The 24,101-nt window shown below is 39.2% G+C and overlaps 1 protein-coding gene across 6 annotated transcripts in view; it reads right to left on the bottom strand.

The window, feature by feature from the left end:
- The window catches only part of LOC104594795 (alpha-taxilin-like protein), a 44,928-nt gene extending 22,030 nt beyond the window's left edge, over window positions 1–22,898 (bottom strand). For 2 of the 6 annotated variants that reach the window (XM_010255267.3, XM_088897354.1), the window contains exons 1-6: window positions 22,643–22,898; window positions 21,799–22,275; window positions 9,245–9,324; window positions 6,731–6,839; window positions 5,953–6,020; window positions 2,134–2,211 (exon numbers count right to left, since the gene is read on the bottom strand). In XM_010255267.3, coding sequence (XP_010253569.1) covers window positions 2,134–2,211; window positions 5,953–6,020; window positions 6,731–6,839; window positions 9,245–9,324; window positions 21,799–22,270 — 807 coding nt within the window. In that variant the 5' untranslated portion in view covers window positions 22,271–22,275; window positions 22,643–22,898. The other 4 variants (XM_010255269.3, XM_010255268.3, XM_088897353.1 and 1 more) reach the window with 4 other exon arrangements.
- Window positions 22,899–24,101: the final 1,203 nt, after the last annotated feature.

Genomic DNA, 24,101 nt, shown 5'->3' with positions numbered 1-24,101 from the left:
TACAGAACATTTAGAAAAATATGGGAAATAAAATCTCACATGGATGATTTTCCTAAAATAATCTGAATTATAGACCTCATTGCTTAGTATGCAAAATGCAAACCAAAATACAAAGCTACCTGCTGAAGGAATTGATGATTACTAAAGGGTATTTTTTATAGTAAAACAAATTTCATTAAAAGAAAATTGGAAATACGAGAGAAGGTGATAAAAAATCACCCGAAAGAGAAATAAATATTTGCAATAACAATAACCCAACATCCAACCAGATCAAATCAAATCACTCCTGAAAATACTCCATGGCCCATGCCAAAACAATAAAAACTCCTTTTGTCCCAGATCAGAATCAAACATAGCAACAACCTCATCACCACCAATCTTCAACTCCATACTTTTGCTCTCAGGAAAAAAAAATCATATACTCAACACAGAATCAGCAATACCTATCCAGTTCACATTCAAATAAGAACCCCCTAATGTCATAAGCTGTGCTGTCTTCTAGTACCAATCAGATCGCTATCCACAGATTCCATTTTTTTGGAACCTTGATCAGAATCCACCAATTTCCCATTATGAGCCTTAAAAAGCAAAGACTTTTGAAAATAATGATGTAAGACTCAAACTAGACTGGACAGTTGGGAAATCTGGGAACTGGAAGCTATTCTGGTGTTTTGATACTCCAGCTTTTCAAATTTCTGGAAAACCAACCAAAACTGTCAAAACCCAGGTCACTTGTATCAAAAGTTAAGAAGAGGATTATCTAGCCACACACACACATGCACATCTGATACCCCCCTTCTTTCACTACCTATTTGATCTGTTCCTTCCTGCAAATCTTTTCCTTTTTATTCCAACTCCTTAAAAATCCATCCAGCTGCCTCTTCTCCACCTACAAATAAAGCTACCAATGCCTTGCCTACTTTGTACTTCTCCTTCAACAACATTATCAACATAAACTGATTTCTTTGACTTCTGAACAGCTGGACAGCTGGACCTCATCAACTACGTCTTCTTTCATCCTCATTTGGAATCAGAAGGCCTTTTGAGGCGACCTAGTGTCTTACTTCATTTATTTTCTTTTTTTTTTTACTTGCTTTCTCTCAATGAAACATATTTTATGTTCCATTAAATAAAAATAACAACAGTGGCAACAATAAGAATAATTAGTTTTATTATTCATGTAATATCTTTTACTCAACAAATTCATGATCTTTTTGGTTTTTAAATCATCAGATATATCTAATACAGAAACTATTGCACTCTGCACCATGAAATCAGAAGTAGAGGAGAGTTATTAAGGCCTAGCTGTGGTCCTTCATTTCCAGGTCCCTCTCTCAGTATGGCTATAATAAGAGGCCTTCTAAGACATTTTCCCCTTAACTTTAGACCATGAATTATGATAGGTAAATATTCATTTGAAACATTTTTTGAATTCAGATGGACAATATCAATTTTGGTTGTTCTTGTAATGTCATTTGCTTGATTTCAGTTGTTGGCATAGCAAACAATTAGCATTTCAGTTATAAACAAACTAATTTACCTGAAAAATGAGTGAGCCTTTTTAACTTAAAACCCAGGAATTATAGTCCTTAAGGTGATGTTAGATAACAGCTGAAGTACACTGAATATAGAATACATAGGAGACTCCAATTTAAAAAAGGAAAAAAAAATCTCATTCAACATCTCTGTAACTCACCTCCTACTTATTTGTGGAACAATGAAGCACTTGGCACACAGTGATTATTCATTATACCTCTAAAAAACTTACAATATACCAAAAATACGCCTTAATTTGAACTCTTCTTTCAGCCACTATTTTAACTGTTGTCAAACACTGCTGGAGTTTCATAGCAGTTTCCAAACGGCTCCTTAATATAACAAGTAGATGCAATATATCCATTGTTACTTTTTTTATAATTATATATCCATGGTTACTTCTCAACAGAACTGTGGAAGTCATGGGAGATGTCTGGGCACATATGAGAACCAACATAAAAGATATAACTTCTATCTAACAAGGTTCATCCTGCATTCCCAGGCCTATTGCGATTTGTTTCCTATAACTCCATTTGCTCACATAGAAAGGCAGGCACTGCATAGACACCTAAGGTAATAGCAGAGATTTGTGCAAACCTTAATTGCATCATGAAATTTGGTTGACAAATCTAATCTCATATTCTGCCCCTCTGTTGATACTCTTTTGCATTCATCCTGCAAAAATAAAAAAGAAAAAAGCAATAAGTATCCATCAGCATCTTCCAAACCACACAGAGGTTTACATTTTTTGGTCAATACCCAATGATCAAAAGTCCTTTATTAATATAGGAGGGTAGAAAAATCCTGAAGAGGCTATGTGGCATTACAAGAATGAAATGAAGAAATTTAGTTGGTTGACAAGGAATATGTTGGTCACTGTACAGTGGGTGGGGAGATCAGCAAATACTTTGTCAGATGTGTTAGCTAAGCAAGGGGTAAATAGGGAAGAATTGTTTTGGGCTCAGTTGTGATTCTTGCTTTTCTTTCCTAGTTTACTTGTAAGATTCAAGGAGGGGCTGCAGCTTGCGCCTCTCCCTGGGATGTTGTATGAACTCACTCTAAATCTGCTTCTGAATTAATAAATTTATTATCATTCATCAAAAAAATATAGGAGGGTAGAAACTAAAATCAAGCATGCTTAGCAAGAACAGACGAAGCATATCAAATTTTTACAAGCCCATCAGGACCAATCTCCTAGTATATTTCAGATTTTAAAGTTCCTGAAAAAATCATGAAGAGATTTGAAAAAATAATGAGACATTTCTAATGGAAGCTGGGAGACTCTAAAAAGGACCATTTAATAAATTGGGATGTATATAAACCAAAGGTGAGGGAGGAATAGGAATTGGGAGGTTAAGGGAAAGGAAAATCTTTTGGAGATGAGGGTGGCAGAGTTATGGTTCATTCAGGACTGGCTGGGAATGGAGACTCTCTTTGGGCTGAGGTATTGGCAGCAATGGAAGGAATCCAAAAGGCAGATTTATAACGAAGTTAGCATAACATAATATTTCCTATATTATATTTCTGTCTTTTTAATCGGTATGTCATATTATATATTTTCACAGAAATGGAAACAAAAGAGACCCATTATTGGATAACATGAACAGTGAAAAGCACGCTTTTTTTATAGTTCATCTTGTTTTTAAGAAGTTCAGATCTCATTAAGCAATAACTTCTTTAATGAACGAGTCCTGATAATAGTCTTGGGAAAGAGTTTCTGTCGGGGTAGTATTCTAGACTGGGCTCTGGATGATGGGAGGAAAGGATAAGGAGGGGGATTCGGTTGCATATCTTTTGCTTTGGGATGGTTTTTGAGGGTTTTCTGGATTCAGGTATATGGTTGATGGACAAGGGTTGTAACTTGTAATTAGAGGTCGTTAGGGTGATTTATGGGTTTGGGTAATGTCCTATCATCTCTTGTAATCATTTCCTCTTTTTCTCTAATAATTTTTTTTTCTTTATTTAATCTTCAAAAAAAACCTCTTTAATGGTTGGACATTGTCCACCCGTCTTGTACTCCTTGTAACACATATTACTGCAAACCATATTTATTTGTCCAAAAGAAATGATTAATAAGAAAAAAGTTCCTATAGCTCTCAACCAGTAGAAAAAAAAAAAGCAAGGAATCATACAACTGTGTTTAGTAGAAAACTAGAAACTTTTCAGTGATAACATCACGAGGCCTACTGCACTTGATACTAAAACTTTCCTTCTTAAGGATCAAAATAGCAGGCTCCCAGATATCAAGATATCCAACCGATAAGGGAACTTCATGAAATATTTTCAAGTGGCTGAGGTGAGAGTCATTGAGTGGCTGAATAGCCTCCACCTCTGGCTCTCCATGTTCTCACCAAACATTGCTTTTCAGCCTTCCTAGCACTGAACAGAACAGAGTAGCAAACAGGATTCATATAGCCGATCCCTCATATTTGGGGCAAGGCATAGTAGAAACCAACATTCCAAGTATCAATTTCGACCCAACTTACCCCCTTTTTTATTATTTCTTTTCAAAACCTTTTCAGAGAGGCCAGTTTGACAAAATTTTGAACCTTGGTAAAACTGAAAACCAGCAGTAGCCCCAAAGAACCAAAGAAGTGCCCAGTCCCCTCTACCGAGGCTTCGCTCTTTACACTTGGTACTCAGGAGGTTAGAATATTGGGATGAAGAGCAGTTTTAGGTTATCTAACATAATGTGTTTGACATTGGTGATGATTTCAGGGATTGGCTTGTAGTTGAACTACAATTGAAACATTGAACCAGGACCCAGTCCATTTTACAGGTCAATGTAATGTCCATCTCTGACAATATTGGTTTGCAGAGGGGATTGATGCCCATAAAGTTGTGTTCATCTCTCTTACTCTTATAACAAAGTTCTCTGTTACCAATCAGAAAAAAAAAAAGGTTCAACAGTGACCAATTAAGGGCATACATTTATACCCCTTTTTTATGAGTAACTGTTATAACTTCCATTCATTGTGAGAAAAAAAAATCATGTACAAAATAATATGTGCCTTGTACACCATAGGCAATAAGGCCAGCCCCTGCTGTGGTGCTGCCTACACATGCTTTCTTCTTTTATATTTTTCATTAACATTCTTATCCACCATGGGCGCACCTGTAAGAAATGATTTGCTACAAGTTGAAGGGGCTAGAAGGGCTAGTGGTAGACCAAAAAGGACATGAATAGAAGTAGTGAGAAATGGTTTATATGCCAATAATTTAACAATGGAGATGGCACTAACAGAACAGACTGGCGAAACAGGATTCATGTAGCCAACCCCGTATAGTTGGGATAAGGCTTGGTTGATATTGATGATGATTGAGTCTTATCCCCCATGGGTATTGCCTAAAATAGCTGAACCCTTTGTGCTCCTTGTATGCTAGATATCAGCTAGCCTATTACTGATTTTTGAACCCAATAGAAAGTTGTACTTGAGCTTTTAGCCAACTGTTTTACTTCCTTATGCGGTGATATAGACGAGGTCCTAGACTGCTGTTTACCACCGTATCACTACTTTGGACTCACCTTCCACCAAGAAGATATAGTAGTGAAGAAAGCTTCCCACTTTTAATCCTTGTAGCAAGCATAACAGTTCTACCCTTATTGAGTTGCCATCACCTACCAGCCCACATGCATGTCTACCTCATTCCAATAGGACTGTATGTTTAAATCTTTATCATCCTTCATTTGCTAGCAGCAGGTGCACAGTCAACTCTTCCATCTTGTTGATTCATATATCAATATGAAACCATGCCAATGCAAGTCACTAACAACTATGCACATTAATATATAGAAAAAGTCTACCATTTCAACTATTTCATATTGAAATTCAAAGCAGTTCTGATGTATAATGCAGTCTCTTGTTGCAATATGGTGATATAATTACAACATAGTTGTAGAGTAGATCTGTACAAGTAGTCCTTGCATATAGAACAACTATGCACATTAATATATAGAAAAAGTCTACCATTTCAACTATTTCATATTGAAATTCAAAGCAGTTCTGATGTATAATGCAGTCTCTTGTTGCAATATGGTGATATAATTACAACATAGTTGTAGAGTAGATCTGTACAAGTAGTCCTTGCATATAGGCATTGGCAATAAATAATTGTCTCAAGATGGCAAGGGCTATTGGAAAAACAAAGTAATAGATATGCTGTTAAGAAAAATCAATAACCAAAATTGCAAATAAACCATAAACCATACTCATGCTTAAAGCTTCAATTTATTATGTCCTAGCTTATTCTTGATTTTTATTAATAAATAAGTATACGGTGCTATTAATGTAACAAGTAATAATGTTTCAAACCAAGTTTTTATGTCTAATATGTTAAAAACTAGATATTAATGTTGATCTAAAACAATAATACTACTATCTCCAGAAAAAATACGGACAAATAAGGAAACTGTACCATGAGCATTTTGTTCTGACGTTGTAACTCCCTACATAATGACTCAAGCTTATCTCTGACAGCAATGGCTGAAAAAGAATAGTATACATTAACATGTAACACTTACTGAAACCAGAGATAAAGCTATTATTCAGATGGGCAAAAGACTGAAGAGACTTACCACCAAACAAAAATTCCATTTTCACTAAACTTCTTAAGAGATTAAAATATTCACAGAAGAATATTTAAAAAGAAGTATATGAATGGTATCATATAGGTTTGTGGATGATAATATGAACGGTATCATATAGGCCTGTGGATGATAATAACAATTCCATAGACCACAAATGACTGTTAATTAATATGTACTAAAGGTACTTTCAGCTTTAAACATGTAATTTTTGAATAATAGTTAGAAGTGTTGCCCCTTATTGGTAGTGCTCAAATCACCCCTCTTTTTTTTGAATTAAATTAAAAATTGCATCTGTTTTTAATTTCAAAACAAAATATCAATTTTATATATGTTTGCCTTACACTACACACTTCATTATAGGTACCTAATGTAAATGACTTGCTTGTGGTCAGTCAAGCATCAAGTATTTTTCAAAGCATTTAAATGATTCATATCCTTTTCCTAAGCATTTCTATGCCAAATGCTAATATGTTTCTTGAAGTTAGTTTACGGATATTCTTATTAATAGCTATAGCTCAATCCTTGGTGATTTGGCATACACAGTTTTCAAATCCACCTAAGACCTTCAAATGCCACAAAAATTTGTGAAAAATTGCTACTTCTTACCTGCATCTCTTTCTGCAACAACTTGTTGATACTTCATGGTGAACTCTAATAACTCCTTATCCGACTTCAAGCTTCGTTTTGCATTCTTGCGTTTTGTTTCAAAGGCTTCCTAAGGCAACAATGAGCATTGTAAGTTAGGATAAGGAGTATTCCTATAATAAGATTTCTTTTTTAGCAATAACAAGATCATAAAGATTCTTATTTAATAACTTTGGCAACTCTTAGAAAAGGAAAGAAATGATCTAAACGCTAATAATTTAACAATGGATATGTCATTAAACAAAAAGGAATGGCAAAACAGGATTCAGGTAGCTGAGCCCATATAGTTGGGATAAGGCCTAGATGATGACGATGTCTTGAATTCTATTAGCCATTTGTTCTTTATTTCATGATTAATAAATCATTTATCAGTTCTCAATGAGGGACAATTACTTAGTGTAATGGTAAAATCTCGGGCTGACATGTGCGAGAGCGCCAATTTGTGCAAAAAAAAAGAAAAAGAGAAATGCCAGAGGTAGGACTGTATCCAGTCTACCCCTCTCAAGACCCCAGATAGATGGGGCCAACATTGGGTAATGGCCTTTTTATTAGTCATCAATGAAAAATGGCAATTTTTATTGATGACAGAGATGGGATAAAGTTCATGTAAAGCTTTAAAATGTAGAATCTTTTAAGAGTGGATGAGGAATAGTCAATAATGCTGTCATACTTTTTCATAAAGAAACCAAGGTTGACAGTTGACACTGTAATTCCTGAAGCATGGAGGAACAAAACCCAGCAGAGCCTTAATCTATCAATCACATATTATGGGAAAGAAGTTGCCCTTTATAAGTATTCACTATAAATGTAAAGATTGAACCTTGCAAGTACAAGAACCAGAAGAAAAGGCTGCACGCAATCTTACAAATAGAAAAACAAAAACAACCAATTATTTCTTCTTCCCAACAAAGGTTTCATGGTTCAAAAAAAAAAGTTACATGGTGAAAACCATAGACCCAGATAAAACAAAAATTGATTCAAATTTTTAGTTAAGCCCCTGAAATTGATAGCTGATACAGACCCCAACTTTCTTTAAAGTTTAAATAACAAAATTTTTTCCTTACATACCTCACCATATCCCAACCCCAGTACTTTTACATGATTAAACCCTACTCTTCAAGCATCATCATCATCACCCATGCCTTATCCCAACTATATGGGGTCAGCTAAACCCTGCCCTTCAAGCAATTACCTACATATTTCCTAGGATTTCCCATTGCCTACCCAGATGACTGCTTCTTTTCTGCAAAATATGATTTTACAGAAAAGAAATGTCATCCTCAAATATTGATTAGAGAGAGCTCTTAGGCTGCGTTTGGAAGCAGTGTAAAACATCATCGACGTAAAAGTCCTTCGATGACGTTTCACACCGAACCATTCGAAAATGTGAACTGTTGAGCATAGAAAAAACATGCTTATTGATATAGTATTACATCGATTTTATTATCGATGTAGTTTTTACATCGATTTTATTATCGATGTAGTTTTTACATCAATAATCAATGTATAACCTCATCATAAGTGGCGTTTTACATTGATTTACGATGTAAAACTCCACTCGAACCGGAGTGGAGTTTTACATTGATCTTGATTTACACTCCAAACAAACACCGAGAAAACTAAACCGGTGGTGAGGTTTTACACCTCTTCCAAACGCACATCGATTTTATCGATGTAGTTTTTACATCGATAATCAATGTATAACCTCATCATAAGTGACGTTTTACATTGATTTATGATGTAAAACTCCACTCCATCCAAACACCAACAAATCTGAACCGGAGTAGAGTTTTACATTGATCTTGATTTACACTCCAAACAAACACCGACAAAACTAAACCGGTGGTGAGGTTTTACACCTCTTCCAAATGCAGCCTTAAAGACCCAAGGATCAATTATCAATCAACAGATTTCAGTGGCAGTTGGCAATGGCAGCAATACCAATTTTTGTGATTTCTGAAGAAGCAATATGAGCAAAATCAAGTAAAACATGTTTGCAACCTCTTGTTTCACAGAAATCAGCAAGCAGCAGCTTTTCTCAGATTATGCAATATGGTCAATTTTTGTTATCATCAAATAGTTGGCTTCTATGGTCACAGAAATCAATTGCATTAATAGACTGGTGTGGCACTTGTAAACAATGCTGTGATTCTGTTTAATGAGAATCAGAACCACCTATATTGGAAGCCACACCAAATGCCATCTTAAGTCATAAATAATTCGTATTCATTAGGATCATCAAATAATATTTCCTCAAGGGAATTAGATGCTGAACAAGCAATGAAGAGTTCCAATTGCATGTAAAAACAAATTATAGCATCAATCCTCAGTATGAATAAGCATAAACCGTTTGGAGTTGCGCGACTGCAAAATATTTGAACTTAGTTTTCAGGTAGAAAAGGGCATCACTTCCGATTAATATTTCAGTCATATGCATAGAACCCAACTTGAATCAAGTAACAGAATATTACTGACTAGCTTTCTGTTCCTCTGAGTTTCATTGCTTTCGGCTACTGATGTTTCCTTCAAATTTCCATCTTGTGGCTTCAACAACCCTTCACAGAAGCACAGGAGATGAGAGTAAGGAACAGCATATCATGCATTAAAGTAGTTCTGAACTAACAACAAGTCATGCTATGAAGCAAGTATGAAACACATTCCTGCCTTCTAGCACACCTCCCCGATATCAAAAATATTTTTGCTAACGTGCACATCAGAATCAGAAATGGGAAATCAAAGCATGTATACAAAAATAGCTATTCACAGACAACTTCACTGAATAAAAAAAAATACACAGGCAAAGAGACAGAGACATACAGAGACAAATAAACAAAAACATCTGCACCGGATTTTGCTAGATTATCAACTGTAGCATTTATCTCTCTGAGATCCATCCAATTTGAATCCTCAGCGCAGCAAGACGCCAACATGGTTCAAAGTACCGATACTCTTGATTTGCAAATTTTTGCATATTGAGAGTTCAGCTCATTTAAATTATAAACTGTTTATTTTTTTACTTTTTTTTCTCACCTTTTGACAGCGGTCCTATCACATTGTCCTTCACTGTTTTAAAACATCCAAACCCCCTAACTCCTAATATATGTTGTATTGGTGATCAAAAGATATGATACGACACAATATTCCTGATATGGGGCACATCATGTCAGTACTTCAACCATGGATGCCAAAACTCACCACCTAGGGCCTGGCACCACCTAATAACATTTATAAAAGCTCCTTCTATGACTAGAGAGTTTTTTTTTATGAGTATATGGCTAGAGAGAAAATTGAAAGATGCTTTGCAATAAAAGCACTTGTAAGGAGGGCCCTCACCTCATCTGTTAAATCTATCCTTAATAGATAGAAGTCATAAAACCACTAAAAGCCAAGATAAAGTGCTCACATCTTTATCGAGCACCTCATTATTCTGTTACCCTCTCTAACTTGATACCTTATTCCTGGGGGAAGTTTGAAATATGCCTTTTGAATGCCTTTCCAAACTGATATGCCAAAAGAAAAAGACTGGATATTGCATCCAGTTTCAAACTATCCCTTACCCCAAATTTGGCTTATATCAATCTCCCGCATCAGCTGCTTGGCTCTTCACTAAATTTCCAGTACCACTTCCCTAATAGTGCCCTGTTAAAGTTCTTCAAATTTCTAATGCCCAGCCCTCTTGCCTTCATGGGTCCACAAACTCTTTACCAATCAACTAGATGAAACTTGAACTCATCCTTCCACCCCCTCCATAAAAACTCCCTCATTTTCTTTTCCCTCTGTCTTAGACACCCTGACAGGACTTGAGTAGGCACCGCTGCAAGTACACTTCTTAAACACCACTTTCCCACTTTGAGATAGATACCTTGCCTTCCACAAAAGCAAGTACGCTTTTCTGCATTAAATATTTTGTTGCTTCCATACTGAACTAATTCTCCACCTCTTGTCCTAAAGAAGGCACAAATAATAAGGGTGTTTTCCAAGTTGTTGATATCCTTCATGAGCTACACATGTAAATTTACTAGTCTAATAAGAATTCAAGTATGAACTACCTTAGTAGTCAACTAAAACAGTTGGGATAAGACTCTGATGATGATAATAGCAAATATACTTTTCTGTTATAATAACATAAGTGCAAATCAAAATGTTCCTATTCCCATTCTTGATTTTTTTTAAGCCCATCCATCAAGTCAACATTTTCCCTAAATTACTTCTTTTATAATTGAAGATGAATTTTATTAAGAAAATACAATAACTGTTACAAGCATCCCACTGAGAAGTGCAAGGTGCGACCTCCCTTATAAAGTGAAAACCACATAGCACTATAGATAAATATTACAAGGCAGCCCAGTAAAAATGTTCCCTTAAAGCACTTGTTTAGCAAGATAATCTGCCACAGCGTTTGCAGACCTGCCAACCCACTGTATGCTAACATCCATGTTTCTTAATAACCATCTGGCCTTCTTTGAGAGGTTCTTGTAGCACCAAATGACTGAGCTCAGATCTGTTAACCAACCCACAACAACCTTGGAGTCTCCTTCAATTTGAAGGTTCTCAACACCAAGTTGATTAGCAATCTGAATACCTTGTAAAGCTGCCAACAATTCAGCCCTATTTGAGTCTCCTATTCCCACCGGGCCCGAGTACAAGGCTAAGATATTACAGTCCTTATCTCTCAAAACCCCTCCTATACCTAAGGGGTCAGGATTGCCTTGACTACTTCCATCAAAATTCAGTTTTACACAACCTTCCAGCGGCAGAGTCCATACTATAGAAGTCCTTTCCTTCTTTTTTTTTTCTTGATGAATAATAGTAAGTTTATTGATTCAGAAGCAAATTAGAGTGATTTCATACATCATCCCAGTGAGAGGCGCGAGCTGCAGTCCCTCCTTGAAACTTACAAGTAAACTAGGAAAGAAAAACAAGAATCACAACTGAGCCCAAAATAATTCTTTCCTATTTACCCCTTGCTTAGCAAAAACATCTGACAAGGTATTTGCTGATCTCCCCACCCACTGTACAGTGACTAACATATTCCTTGTCAACCAACTAAATTTCTTCATTTCATTCTTGTATTGCCACACAGCCTCTTCAGAATTTTTCAACCAACCCACCACCACTTTGGAATCCCCCTCGATTATTAGTTGTTGTACCCCCAGCTGGTTTTAAAATTTGACCCCTTGTACAGCAGCTAAAAGTTCTGCCCTGATGGAATTCCCAAAGGACCTGAGTAGAGCAACAAAATCTCTCCCTTCTCATTTCTCAAAGCACCCCCCATTCCGGATAATCCTGGATTACCCATGCTGCTTCCATCAAAGTTCAACTTAATTGAGCCTTCGGGTGGAGGAGGGATTTGGCCTTTAAAGATGAGCACCTTGCTACTGCTAACCAATTTCTCCAAATGTCATTAAAGGAGAATTGACGAAAGATTTCCAAGGTCTTCAGCCAATGTATTGCCCTGTTTAACACACGGTCTTTCAAATCTTGGTTGTTCATTTCCTTATCTTGAAAGATTCTGAGATTCCTTTCTTCCCAAAGAGTCCAAGTCAAGGCAACACGAGCACATCTCCACATAATTCTCCCTATTTTTGTAGGCCAATAAAAGGTAGAATGGTTGAAGAGCATGTGAACTTCTGCTGGTAGACTCCAACTACCCCCAAACAACAAAAGTAGCCAAGCCCAAAGGTCTGCAGAAAAGGGACAAAATACTAATAGATGGTAACAATCCTCACCGTGAGCTCTACAGAGGATACACCAAATAGGAGAAATACAGAGAAAAGGTCTTCTCTTTTGTAGGTTGTCTAAAGTGTTTACTTTCCCATGGAAAATTTCCCAACAAAAAGCCATAATTTTTGGGGGGACTGGCCTACACCAAATTTCTTTTGACGGAAAGGGTTGGTGAGTAGAAAGTTGAGAGATGGACTTGAAAAAAGAAGCACAAGTGAAGGTTCCATTGGGTCTAGGAGTCCAAACCCTCTTATCTGGCTTGGAGGGATCCAAACAAACCTGATTAAGACACCCAAGCAAAAAAGAAAGAGACTCAATTTCAGCATCCCTAAGTCCTCTACGAAAACCAAAATCCCAAGTAGGATCTAAGGGTGTTCCCAAGGGTGAGACAAATTTTGAGACCACCTCTTTTTTGTACAAAGAAATAGAAAAAAGCGAGGGGAACAAATCCTTTAACGGTGAGTCTCCTACCCAAATATCCTCCCAAAAAAGGATAGAGTTGCCAGAACAAACTTCATACCTGATAAAATTGAGGAATTGAGGAAGGGTGTTGTGAATAGCCTTCCAAGGTGCTGCTAGGTTAGCTTGCCTCGATACACCAGCATCCCATCCATTCTCTGACCTCCCATGAATGCTTCCCACCACCTCATGCCACAATCTCTCTCTTTCCAAAGGCCATCTCCACAACCATTTCCCTAACAGAGCTTGATTCTTTCTAATTACCCTCCCAATTCCCAAACCCCCCTCTTCTTTACTTCTGCACACAATTTCCCAATTAACCAAGTGATCATTTTTCTCTTGTCCCGGCTCCCATAAGAAGTCTCTCATCAACTTCTCCAGCTTCCTAGCTTCCCTAACTGTTATCCTAAAGACAGACAAATAATAGGTAGGTAAGTTAGCCAAGGTAGCTCTTATTAGGGTAATTCTTCCTCCTAAAGAAATATAGTTCCTCTTCCAAGAGACTAATCTCTTCTCAAATTTTTCTAATACTGGGGTCCAAAATCTACCCTCCCTAGGATTTGCCCCTAAAGGAAGCCCTAAATATGACATAGGCCAAGCAGAGGTAGAACACTCAAGACACTCCGCAATAACCTCGACCTCCCCTACCTCCAAATTTATACCTGCTACGCAACTCTTTTCCAGATTTATTCTCAAATTAGAGACACTTTCAAATCCTTTTATTAGCTCCTTTAGGTTTGCTACCTTTTCACTAAGACCTCCTTCACAAAAAATCATTAGGTCGTCTGCAAACTAAAGGTGGGTGACGGGGACTTGGTGTCTCCCTATTCTCCAACCCCTGATGGCATCTTCGTTGTTAGCCTTAGTCATGATCCTACTAATCACATCAGCTACTAAGGTAAAAAGGAATGGTGAAAGTGGATCCCCTTGCCTGACACCCCTGCAAGCTGGAAAAAAAATCCCTCACCGTACCATTTACCAGAATAGAGTAGTGACAAGTACTGATACACCCAAAGATCCAACTATACCACTTGTCCCCAAAACCACCATTCCGCATAACCTCTAATAGAAACTCCCAGTCCACCAAATCATAGGCCTTTTCAAGATCCAATTTACAAATGAATCCTTTCCTACTAGACCTTTTCATTTCCTCCACACACTCATTCGCAATTAAGATCTGATCTGTTATTTGTCGCCCTTGAATGAAAGCCCCCTGAGTTTCACTAATGATGGTAGGGAGGACTGTTTTGATTCTCAATGAGAGCACTTTAGCCATAATTTTATAGATGCTTGTCACCAGACTAATAGGCCTATAATCCTTTGGGTGGTTGGCATCATTCTTCTTAGGTATCAAGGCCAAAAAGGTGGCATTAATTCCAGGGCTTATAGTGTGGTTGTCTGCAAATTCCTTAAAGACTTCAGCTAGATCCTCTTTCAACACCTCCCAACAGTCTTGATAAAAACCCATTGTAAAGCCATCTGGACCCGGAGCCTTGCCACTCCTTCATCAATCCTTGGCCAATCCACCCTTTCCATGACTGTTCTCTCACTCAAAGGCCTTCTATAAATCGATTTGAAGTGATCCACAAATTTTCTGGCTATGTCATCCTGGTCGGTAATCACCTCCTCTCCTATCTCTAGCTTGGTCACAAAATTCTTTCTTCGTCTCCCATTGGCCAAATCATGGAAGAATCTAGTGTTCCCATCGCCTTCCTTAATCCACTTGTGTCTAGATTTTTTTCTCCAACTGATTTCTTCCCTCAATAACACTTCTTCCAACTCCTTTTTTAATTGTCTCCTTAACACTTTGTCCTCCTCGGTCAACCCATTGTGAGATTCCTTTACATCCAAATTCTCTATTCGAGAGATTAGGCCCAATTTTTGCTCCTCAATTCTACCAAACTGATCTCTATTCCACTCTTTTATTTTGGCTCTCAACCTTTTTAATTTCTTGTGGAACTTGATCCCCTTCCATCTTACCCCCCTCTCCTCCTCACCCCACCACTCCTTTACTTTTTTCACAAAATCTGAATGGGTAAGCCACATATTTTCGAATCTAAAAGGTTTGGGTCCTATAGGAAAAAACTCAGTTCCTATTTGGATAGGACAGTGATCGGAGGTGACCCTGGGTAATGCCCTAGCAACCAAGTTTTCCAAACTATTCTCCCAAGCAAGGTTAAAAAGGAATCTATCCAATTTCGAGCACAAAGGGGTTTCCTGAAGGTTGGACCAAGTGTAACTGGCTTGCAGCAGAGGTATTTCCTTCAGTTCACAATCTTCAATAAAACCATTAAATTTCCTCATGCTTGTTGAGATTACCTGTTGGGGATTACTGGTTTCATCAGAGAATCTAATGACATTAAAATCCCCGCCCAGGCACCAAGGACCATCCCATAGCCCCTTCATTGCATATAGTTCCTCCCACATCTCATTCCTCTCTCTATAGGAATTAGGGCCATAAACATTGGTTAAGACCCATACACACCCATTTTCTACATTCTTGTACTTAATGGAAACTGAGAATCTGCCTATCAATTCTTCCACTACTTCCACCACATCCTCCCTCCATAGTGTTACAATCCCCCCCGAGGCTCCCCAAGAAGGAGACGAGCTCCAACCTAAACCTCTAGACCTCCAAAAACTCCTCACCCATCTCCCATCTAATTCCATCAGTTTGGATTCTTGTAACAGCACAATATCAGGTTTTTCCCTTCGGAGTAGGTCTTTGATCGCCCTTCTCTTCCTTGCACTCCCTAACCCTCTTACATTCCAGCTAATAATTTTCATCGATACAAAATAACAAAGGACCCAATAAAAGGCCATATTCTCCTCATTTTAGGCCCTTCCTCCTATCCCCTCTACCACTAAATTCTAAATCCCCCTCAATGTCTGAGATTAGCCTTTCCACTTCAGATCTTTTTTTCTTATTTGTTCCTCTTTTCCCCCCCTTCCCAATTTCTCCATCCTTTCCAGCCAATGTTTGAGAAAGAATTTTACCCTTCTCACACTTATTTTTGCTACAGCATCTTTCTATGAATCCTTCCTTTTTATTTTGTTCCTCCATCATTGTACAGATCAACTCCCAAATTCTATCCGCCTCCCCCTTACTACTTCCTTCCAACACCCTCTCTCCTCCTTCCACTATCACCCTCTCTCTTGCCTCAGAAACTCCTGGATGGGAAGCTGGGATATCTGTTACAGGCATAGCAAACAAGTCAGTACCTAAAACAGAATTGACACCCATACCTGATAGAACGGGGGTAGGACTAGAATCACTGAAAATGATTTGCTGACAGGCGGCACATGGTTTTAAGGCCTTTCCCCTTTTTGGACAAGGTTGGGAAGTAGACATGGTGAAAGAATCACTTCCTGACGACCTACCCACTTGGAAAACCTTTCTCTGTGTTTCCGACACTGGAATACCCGCATCCATCCTCACGGCCGAATCTTGTCCCTCTCCACCAACATCCTATAATTCATTAGACTCAGGGTCAGCTCCCTCGACAAAGGGAGGAGGAGTTTTCACAGCTTTAGAACCAATTTCTTCACCATTCCTAGTCTTCCCGCCACCTGCCTCTTCAGTCTCTTCCTCTAAGAACAACTCTGTATGCAAACTTTCTGTTTCAAGAAGATCATTGTTGCTTTTCGGAGACAAACTTCCCAGACTTAGCATTTCGTCTCTATCAGAATCGTCGTTACTGTTTTGTTCACTCAACCAATCTTCAAACCCTGTTCTGTTCTCATCACTAGGCTTCATGTATCTCGGGTTGCGCCTATCTGGTGAGAGACGGTTCGCCAGGTTGGATGGGACCCACTGTAGAGAGCCTCGAGACTGCGAGTCTTGAGACTTTTTTGCGCCTAAACTGTTCGGTCGAAAGGAAGGGTTCGGGGTTGAAGAAGATAGACGCTTTATCTCGTCTATCAGCTCATCCCTCCTCCCAGTCACGTGCTTACTTAACAAGTCCCTCGGCCCATCTGTCTTATAATGGGCCTTGGGCTCAAGACTATAGGAGCCTAACTTTAAGTCCTTTATTTGAAAAGCCTTCTCCGGCCCACCATAATAGGGACCAACTCGATTGGGCCCTTCTTTTCGTCCCACGTGACCACTTAAAGAGTCACGCCCCCCTGTTTTAATGGTCGAACCAGCAACCTTCCCTGTCTGAGATTGCTGGTTCAGCCTTCTCCCTTTCGACAGTAGAAGCTTTTTGTCTTTTTCCCCTGACACCAACTGCGCAAAGGATCTGCCATTTGTCATACCCTCTTCTTGCTTTCTCCAGGTTTGACCTTCCAACTGCCCCAAAGCTTTTTGGCTTCCCAGAATATGTTGGCCCTTTTTAGTGAAACATCCCTTCCCATTTGAATTACCCAATCTCACTAGTCCACATAGTGCTTCTTCTTCCTCCTTCTCCCCTCCTACCAATCGAGCCTCCTTCCACAGCCCTGCTTCAATGGAGGAAGCTAACCACACAGAGACAAAGCTCCCCTCTGTTCGTACCTCTACCTTTCGTGGAATTTCTTCTGGCTTCACACCGCTTAGCAGGATTGCTACTGAATAGAGATCGCCCCAGAAAGCACCTTTCAAGATTCCTCCACACAACACAGCTATAGACTCTGCTATTTCTTGTTTCCATAGATGGAATGGCAAGCCTATTACACGCACCACCACACCATCTTCAACAAAAAAATCCTTGGAGTTGGATGTTGGATTCCATTTGAAGACTGTGAATGATCCGAACTCAGCTTGAACATTGATAGCTAATATTTCCAAATCATTCTCTAATGGATCTAGGATGGCTTTACAGTTATCGAAGGGGGTTACTATGAAGACACTCTTCAACTTCAACCTGGTTGCCAGTAAGTCAGCTACCCTCCTCCAATCATTAACCTTTTCCTTGGCTTGTATCACAAACTTACTATCCCACTGCTCTCTCTCTCTAGACCTCCCACCATTCTGCAATGGCCTTTTGTTTTTGCCATGACCACTGGCCCTTGTTGTACCCTGTTGTTACTGAAATAAGCCTTTTCCTCCCTTATGGAGGCTTTTTTCTCATTTGCTACTCTTTGAGCAACCAGTCTACTTCCCCCCAGCCTCGGTTCTGTTTTCCTGCTGGTAGACACACCAGTTGCCTCTGTCCCTTCCCAAAAAATTCAGTCAAAGCTATGAAGAACCCCTTTCTATTCCTCTTACATTCAACAACATATCTTCTCCCTTCTAGTGTACTAAAATCCTGCCAGTTTATCTGCTTACCTTTTGAACAGGCTCCAGCTATGAACTTTCTTAGCCACTCGATCACTTCTAATCCTTCCAGCAATATTGTACCCTTTTTCGCTTCCCTTACCTTTAGGCTTACCTTCCCCTTGATTCTCATCTCTTAGAACAGGAGATTTTTTGCTTCTATCTTCAATGATCTCCTCCACTGACCTGCCTGCACGAACTCCATCCGCTCCATTTTCCCTCCCATCTTAGTTCCTCACCCTCTCACCCTCCATTTTCCCTCCCAGCAATAAGTCCTTTCCTTCTTGAGGGAGCTATTAGCCACCTCTAGCCAATTCCTTCTAAGTCATCAAAGGAGAACAAATGGAAAGATTCTAAAGTTCCCAACCAATGAATTGCCCTTGTTAAGATGCACTCTTTGATATTCAAGAGACTCCATTCCTTTTCTCGAAAAATCCTTGCATTTCTTTCCTCCCAAATTGTCCAAAGTGCAGCTGCTCTGATGCATTTCCACATAACCCTCCCTCTTTTTGTGGTCAATACAAAACTGACGGGTTGAAAAGAGACTTACATCAATGGGTAAATTCCACATGTGACCAAATAAGGAAAAAATCCAATCCCAAATAGCAACAACAAAGGAGCAAGAAATTAGTAAGTGGAAGTAGTCCTCACCATTAGCTTTGTAAAGAATACACCAGTTAGTGGACAAGCACACAAAAGGCTTCTTCTTTTGTAGGCAGTCTAGAGTATTGAATTTTCCATAAAACACTTCCCAACAAAACAAGATAATTTTGGGGGGAACAAGCTTAGCCCTTCTCCCCAAAAGGTAAATGCATTTTGTTGGGAGGAAAAACTTGTGATGTGAGATGCTCCAACAAAGGCAAAATAGTTGGTCTTTGTCCCCACATGTGTGTGTCACATGTATTAAGAGTGGGGAGAGCACAAATTATGTACCCTTGTCTTGCTAGTTTGCATCTCTCAAGTAAGGAGCCAATTTTTCCTCATTTTTTATCATCATGGATGCCACCATTAAACATGTCTATGTGTTCTCTACTCCATTAATTTCTTCATGCACAAGAAGGTTGAAAATCTTGCAGTAAGGTACTAGAGAAGCAACCATGTGAAGTTGGGGGAAAGAGGGATATAAGAATCCTCAAGAACAACAAACAAAACATGCACTATTTAATTGACCACACTATGGCAAGAGTCATCTATTACGTCTTGACCTATAATAATTCAAAGAAGTTACTGTCAATGACCTACTGAGAGACTGGGAGATTATAGCAGGTTTTTCAAATAGGAGACAATAAAGGAATATGGAAGGGAAAGCACCAGGGATGAGCAGAAGAAGTGGAACTTTAATAGGTGCAGTATAAACAACTCAGGGGCTTCAAACATTGGAGGAGCTAGTAGAAATTACAAGGGAACACCCTTCTAAGTTTTTCAAGCTGGCTTGTCTTGGAAACTCCTTAAAGTAGAAGTGTTGGCAGTAACCCAAGGTTTAAAAAAATTGCTTTATTAATTGGATGCACAGAACTACCTGTTAAAGGAAATTGTCCAGTCATAAATTGGTTAAAGGAATCTGTGAATCACCTTCTGTTACACTGGCTTTGCCCAAGAAGTGTGGTTTAAAATCTGGAACCTGTTTGAGATAAAGAGCTGCTGCCCGGAGTCGGTTATGGATTTTGTAAAATGTTGGAGTTTAGGGGGTTTATCATCGAAAGCAAAGTTGGCTTGAAACACGGCACCTGCAGCTGTTTTTTGGTGTTTATGGCAGGAAAGAAATGCAAGAGTTCTCAAGAACAAGCACAGCTCCCCCGACACAATGTTTCAGAGAGTAGTGGGCAAAATGATGTCTTGGCTTTCTGTAAACAGAATTTCTTTTTTTTTTTTGATAATTTTTCTGTAAACAGATTATTCAAGAATGGGAATTACAACACTTTTTTTGTACATGAGAATATCTTTTTGTAAAGCAAGGCTAGGGGTATAGAGTTGCTTGAGAAGTTTTTGTAAATCCCTGTGTACAGCTTCTTGTTGTACATGGTTTTGTTCTCTTTTTCTCCTTTAATGACATTATACTTTACCTGTTTCAAAAAAAAATGGTTAAAGGAAGTGGAAGAAGTACCATGGACACTTGGATTTCTGATTAGAGAAGCTTGAACTCTGGCTGCCAACGTAAACGATTTGTTCAATGGACACCTAAATCAGCCAGAGCCTAGCTGATTCCTTGGCTAGACCATGACTTACAAAAGAAACTCTTGCATGAGGAATACCTAGGCCAGAGTGAATTGTGAATTTCAAGTTTTAGCAAGTAAACAGGGGTATTCAGAATAATGGCTGTTTGTCTTTGTATCTGGTCATCCAAAGCTCTGGATAGGGTGAAGTTCTCATTACAACAACAAATCATCCTGTACTGTTGCTCATCAAAAATAATAAATAATGATAACGTAAGTGCAAATGGAAAATACATATTATAAAGCCTCAACCCTACTATTCTGGGGTGGCTGGTAAATAATATCCCACATTACCACATTATCAGAGGGAATATCTTCTTTATGAAATATCAGTCCTTTTTATATCAGTTATGAAACATCAGTCTTCACTCTTCAGATCCTTTCTAACTGCAATTAACCTCATGTTTTTTAAGTATTCAAGTTACACTAGCTGATGACCCAGTAGTTGAGATGGTCACTTGGCATCACTCCAAAAAAAGGAGGCACAGGATCAAGCCTGCAGAACTGTGAGCCTCACATGCATCCTGCTCTGTCCCCACCATGAGTCTCCTCTAATGTGTTTTATGTAATACCAAAAAAGGAATGCTACACTAGGACAAGTATAACATATCGAATGATCAAGGCCTAGGATCCTACCAATCCCCTGTCTTCCATTTGATCTTTTGGCATTTCCAATTAGGCATATGAACAACTGAACATACTCCTCTAGGGATGTATCTTAAATGATATTGCATGATTTAGTAAGTTCATTAATAGGTTGTAAATGATATTACATGATATTGCAATAGCCATCCTAAATACATCTCCTGCTTCTTTATAAACATGAACAGATGGGTAAATCAAGTTTCACAATTATACATGTTAATGCAAACGACTGGCATCCTGCATGGATTCCCCCATTCTAATGCTGCGTTGATGCTTCTGGATTGGAAGAGAATATTGAAAATACAATAGAGCCAATTTATTTGATGCATGTAGACCAGATTTAATGACCTTCTACTAGGATGATGAGATGTCATTCTCTGGACCAGCTGCCTGTTTGGAAGGAGTCCATGTAGAAAGTCGGAACTAGAACTTAATTCAGAGACTCCAATGACAACTTTGTTAAAATCCATGTTTCTTCTTCATTTATGCTCTTCTCCTTAAACTGAAAAAAAATATGCAAAATAATAGAAGATGGAGTTCTTTGTCAATCATGCTTCACAGCTTATAGGACCTGGAGTGACAAAGAGCATCCGTTGTAAAGACAGATATTAGAAATCCATATTTCTCTCACTCGTCTCCCCCTCCATAAAATGAAAAAGGTAAAATGGTAGAAGATGGAGTTCTTTGTCATTCGTGTTTCATAGCTTATAGGGCCTGGAGTGACAAAGAGCATCCAAGGTAAAGACAGATACCTTTCTCCGAACCTTGAAGGTCCCCATCCCCCTCAACGTGTTCGTTTCCATGAGCTGAACCTGCTATATATTTGTCACACTCGGGTACCGTGGATGAAGACTCTGAATCATTGATGGCCGGTTCAGGAGTGACCAATCCACTTTCCCCCACCTCCGGGCAACCTTTGTTTTCCACTTCTTCATAATCCGACAAGGGAACCGGAAATGTTCTCAGCTTTTCCACCTTATCGCCTCTTGTATCGGCTAATGGAATCTCATTGGCCGCTGAAGAGTCAGCAGCCGATGACGACGATTCATGTTTCGTCGAGTCATTGGAACGATCAAGTTTCAATAACATGTCCTTGTAATCCGCTTGCTGCTTCTCTTGATCGAGTGTTGGTGTTCGAGGAGTCAATGGTTCCGCGGAGCTCTCAACGAACCCGTCGGGCAACGAATCCACCTCCGGAAGTTGATTTGCAGGTGAGTTCTCCATTTAGCCTGCACCGTGAAACCTGAATGTCTCAAAATCTATAATAACAATATTAATAAGTGTGACGATGGAAATGACAATGTATACGTAACAACAAAACCAAAACCCTAATCACGGTTCCAATGGATCCTTTTTTGCCATTAGTAAATATTCACTTTGAACTTCTGAAATCAATGTTCCAGGAAAAAAAAAAAAAAAACGTAAAGAGTTACATCAATCGAAGATGTCCCTATGTGAACAGAAATCGCAATCGCTCAACACAGATTGGAACGATAAATCCATCAACACAAACTATGGTTTATAAACAGATGGCCAAATCCTTTTTTCTTTCTCTCGATATTTCTAAAGAATACATCGATGAGGAGGCGTTCTTACCAGTGAAAAGACGAAGAGCAGAGAGAGACCGAGTATGTGATCGTTTGGAACAGTGAGTCAGTGACCAATGGAGTCGAAATAGAAAGAAGGATCGAGCCACCGTATAGCTGTAAATGGTGGCTTTTCCGCTGATTCAATTACTGTGTGTGTGAATGCTGTATATTACTATATTAGTGCTGGAATCTGGAAATAAGAAAATCTTAGCGGGAGAGAGGTTGCCAGGTTCCCATCATGTTGTTCCAGGTAACCCGCGACAACGGGGATGGATACACATCTGTGAAATAAACAGACGACGGCACGTCCGACGCCCCGAATCCGGCGGGTCCCATCGATAACATTTTGGTTGGTAAACGATTTGAACCTTCCGATCGATACCCTTTTCTTCGGGAGACATGGAGCCGGATCCACTGTACGCAAACGCTTGCACACGGTACAAGGACATTACAGCCGCATATTGGGAATATTTTCTATGAACCCAACAGAGATGTTCCCGATGTACGACTGTGGTAGTGTATTATCTTTTTCATACCGTGCGCGCAGCAAATCCCGATCCAAATTTTGGCTGTTTGACAATGACATAGCCATGCGTCTGTGTGGAACCAATGGCCGTTTCCTGAAAAGTGTTTTTCTGAGGAAATGATTATCAGAAAACGTTTTTTTTTTTTGACCTTTGCCGATTGCTACCCTATAGGCATTTTTCAACGCTATGCGAGCATAGTTTTTAGGGCTGCGAGTCGGGCCGGGTTAGGTTGGGTTGGACCGACCCTAGCCTAACTCTAAGTTCTAAACCACCAACCCGACCTACTCAGCCCAACCCAACTCGAAGTCAACTTCATGTTGGGCATAGGAATGGCAATGGGGCAGGTTCGGGGCGGGGACCACATTCCCCATCCCCGACCCCAACCCCCAAATCACTCCTCATCCTTGTCCCCGATCCTCGACGGGGAAAGGAATCCCCCCTCCATCCCTGTTGGAGACCCAAACCCCCGACGAACTGGAGACTGAGTTTAAGTCTCCGAGAGACTGAGAATGAGAGTCAGAGAGAGAGAGAGGACCATTGCGAGAGATGAGGTCGACGATGAGAGAGAATCTAAAGGGTGAGGCGACAGCGATGATAGTCGGCGACAATGGCGAAGGTTGAAGGAAGATTAGAGAATTAAAACTCTTATTTGAGTATCTCTTCTCTGTCCTCAATCAAAACTCGAGTATCTCTGTCCTCTGTCTGATGTTCGACGACGATGAGCAAGTGGCGATAGTCAGCGACGGCAGTCAGCGGTCGATGAATCGGCGACAAAGACAAACTGACAAAGGAAGAAAAACCTAGGGTTCTGTCGATGACGAAGACAAAGACGAACTGACAAGCCTTTTATTGTTTAAGTGTTTTTTAAGTTTTGATCTTTTAAAAAATGAATAATAATTATTATAATATATAATATATATAATTATATTATATAATATA

The sequence above is a fragment of the Nelumbo nucifera genome, chromosome 2, assembly GCF_055504915.1.
Source record: "Nelumbo nucifera cultivar China Antique chromosome 2, China Antique-T2T, whole genome shotgun sequence".
Taxonomy (NCBI): domain Eukaryota; kingdom Viridiplantae; phylum Streptophyta; class Magnoliopsida; order Proteales; family Nelumbonaceae; genus Nelumbo; species Nelumbo nucifera.
This window is presented reverse-complemented; position numbering and strand designations above follow the sequence as displayed.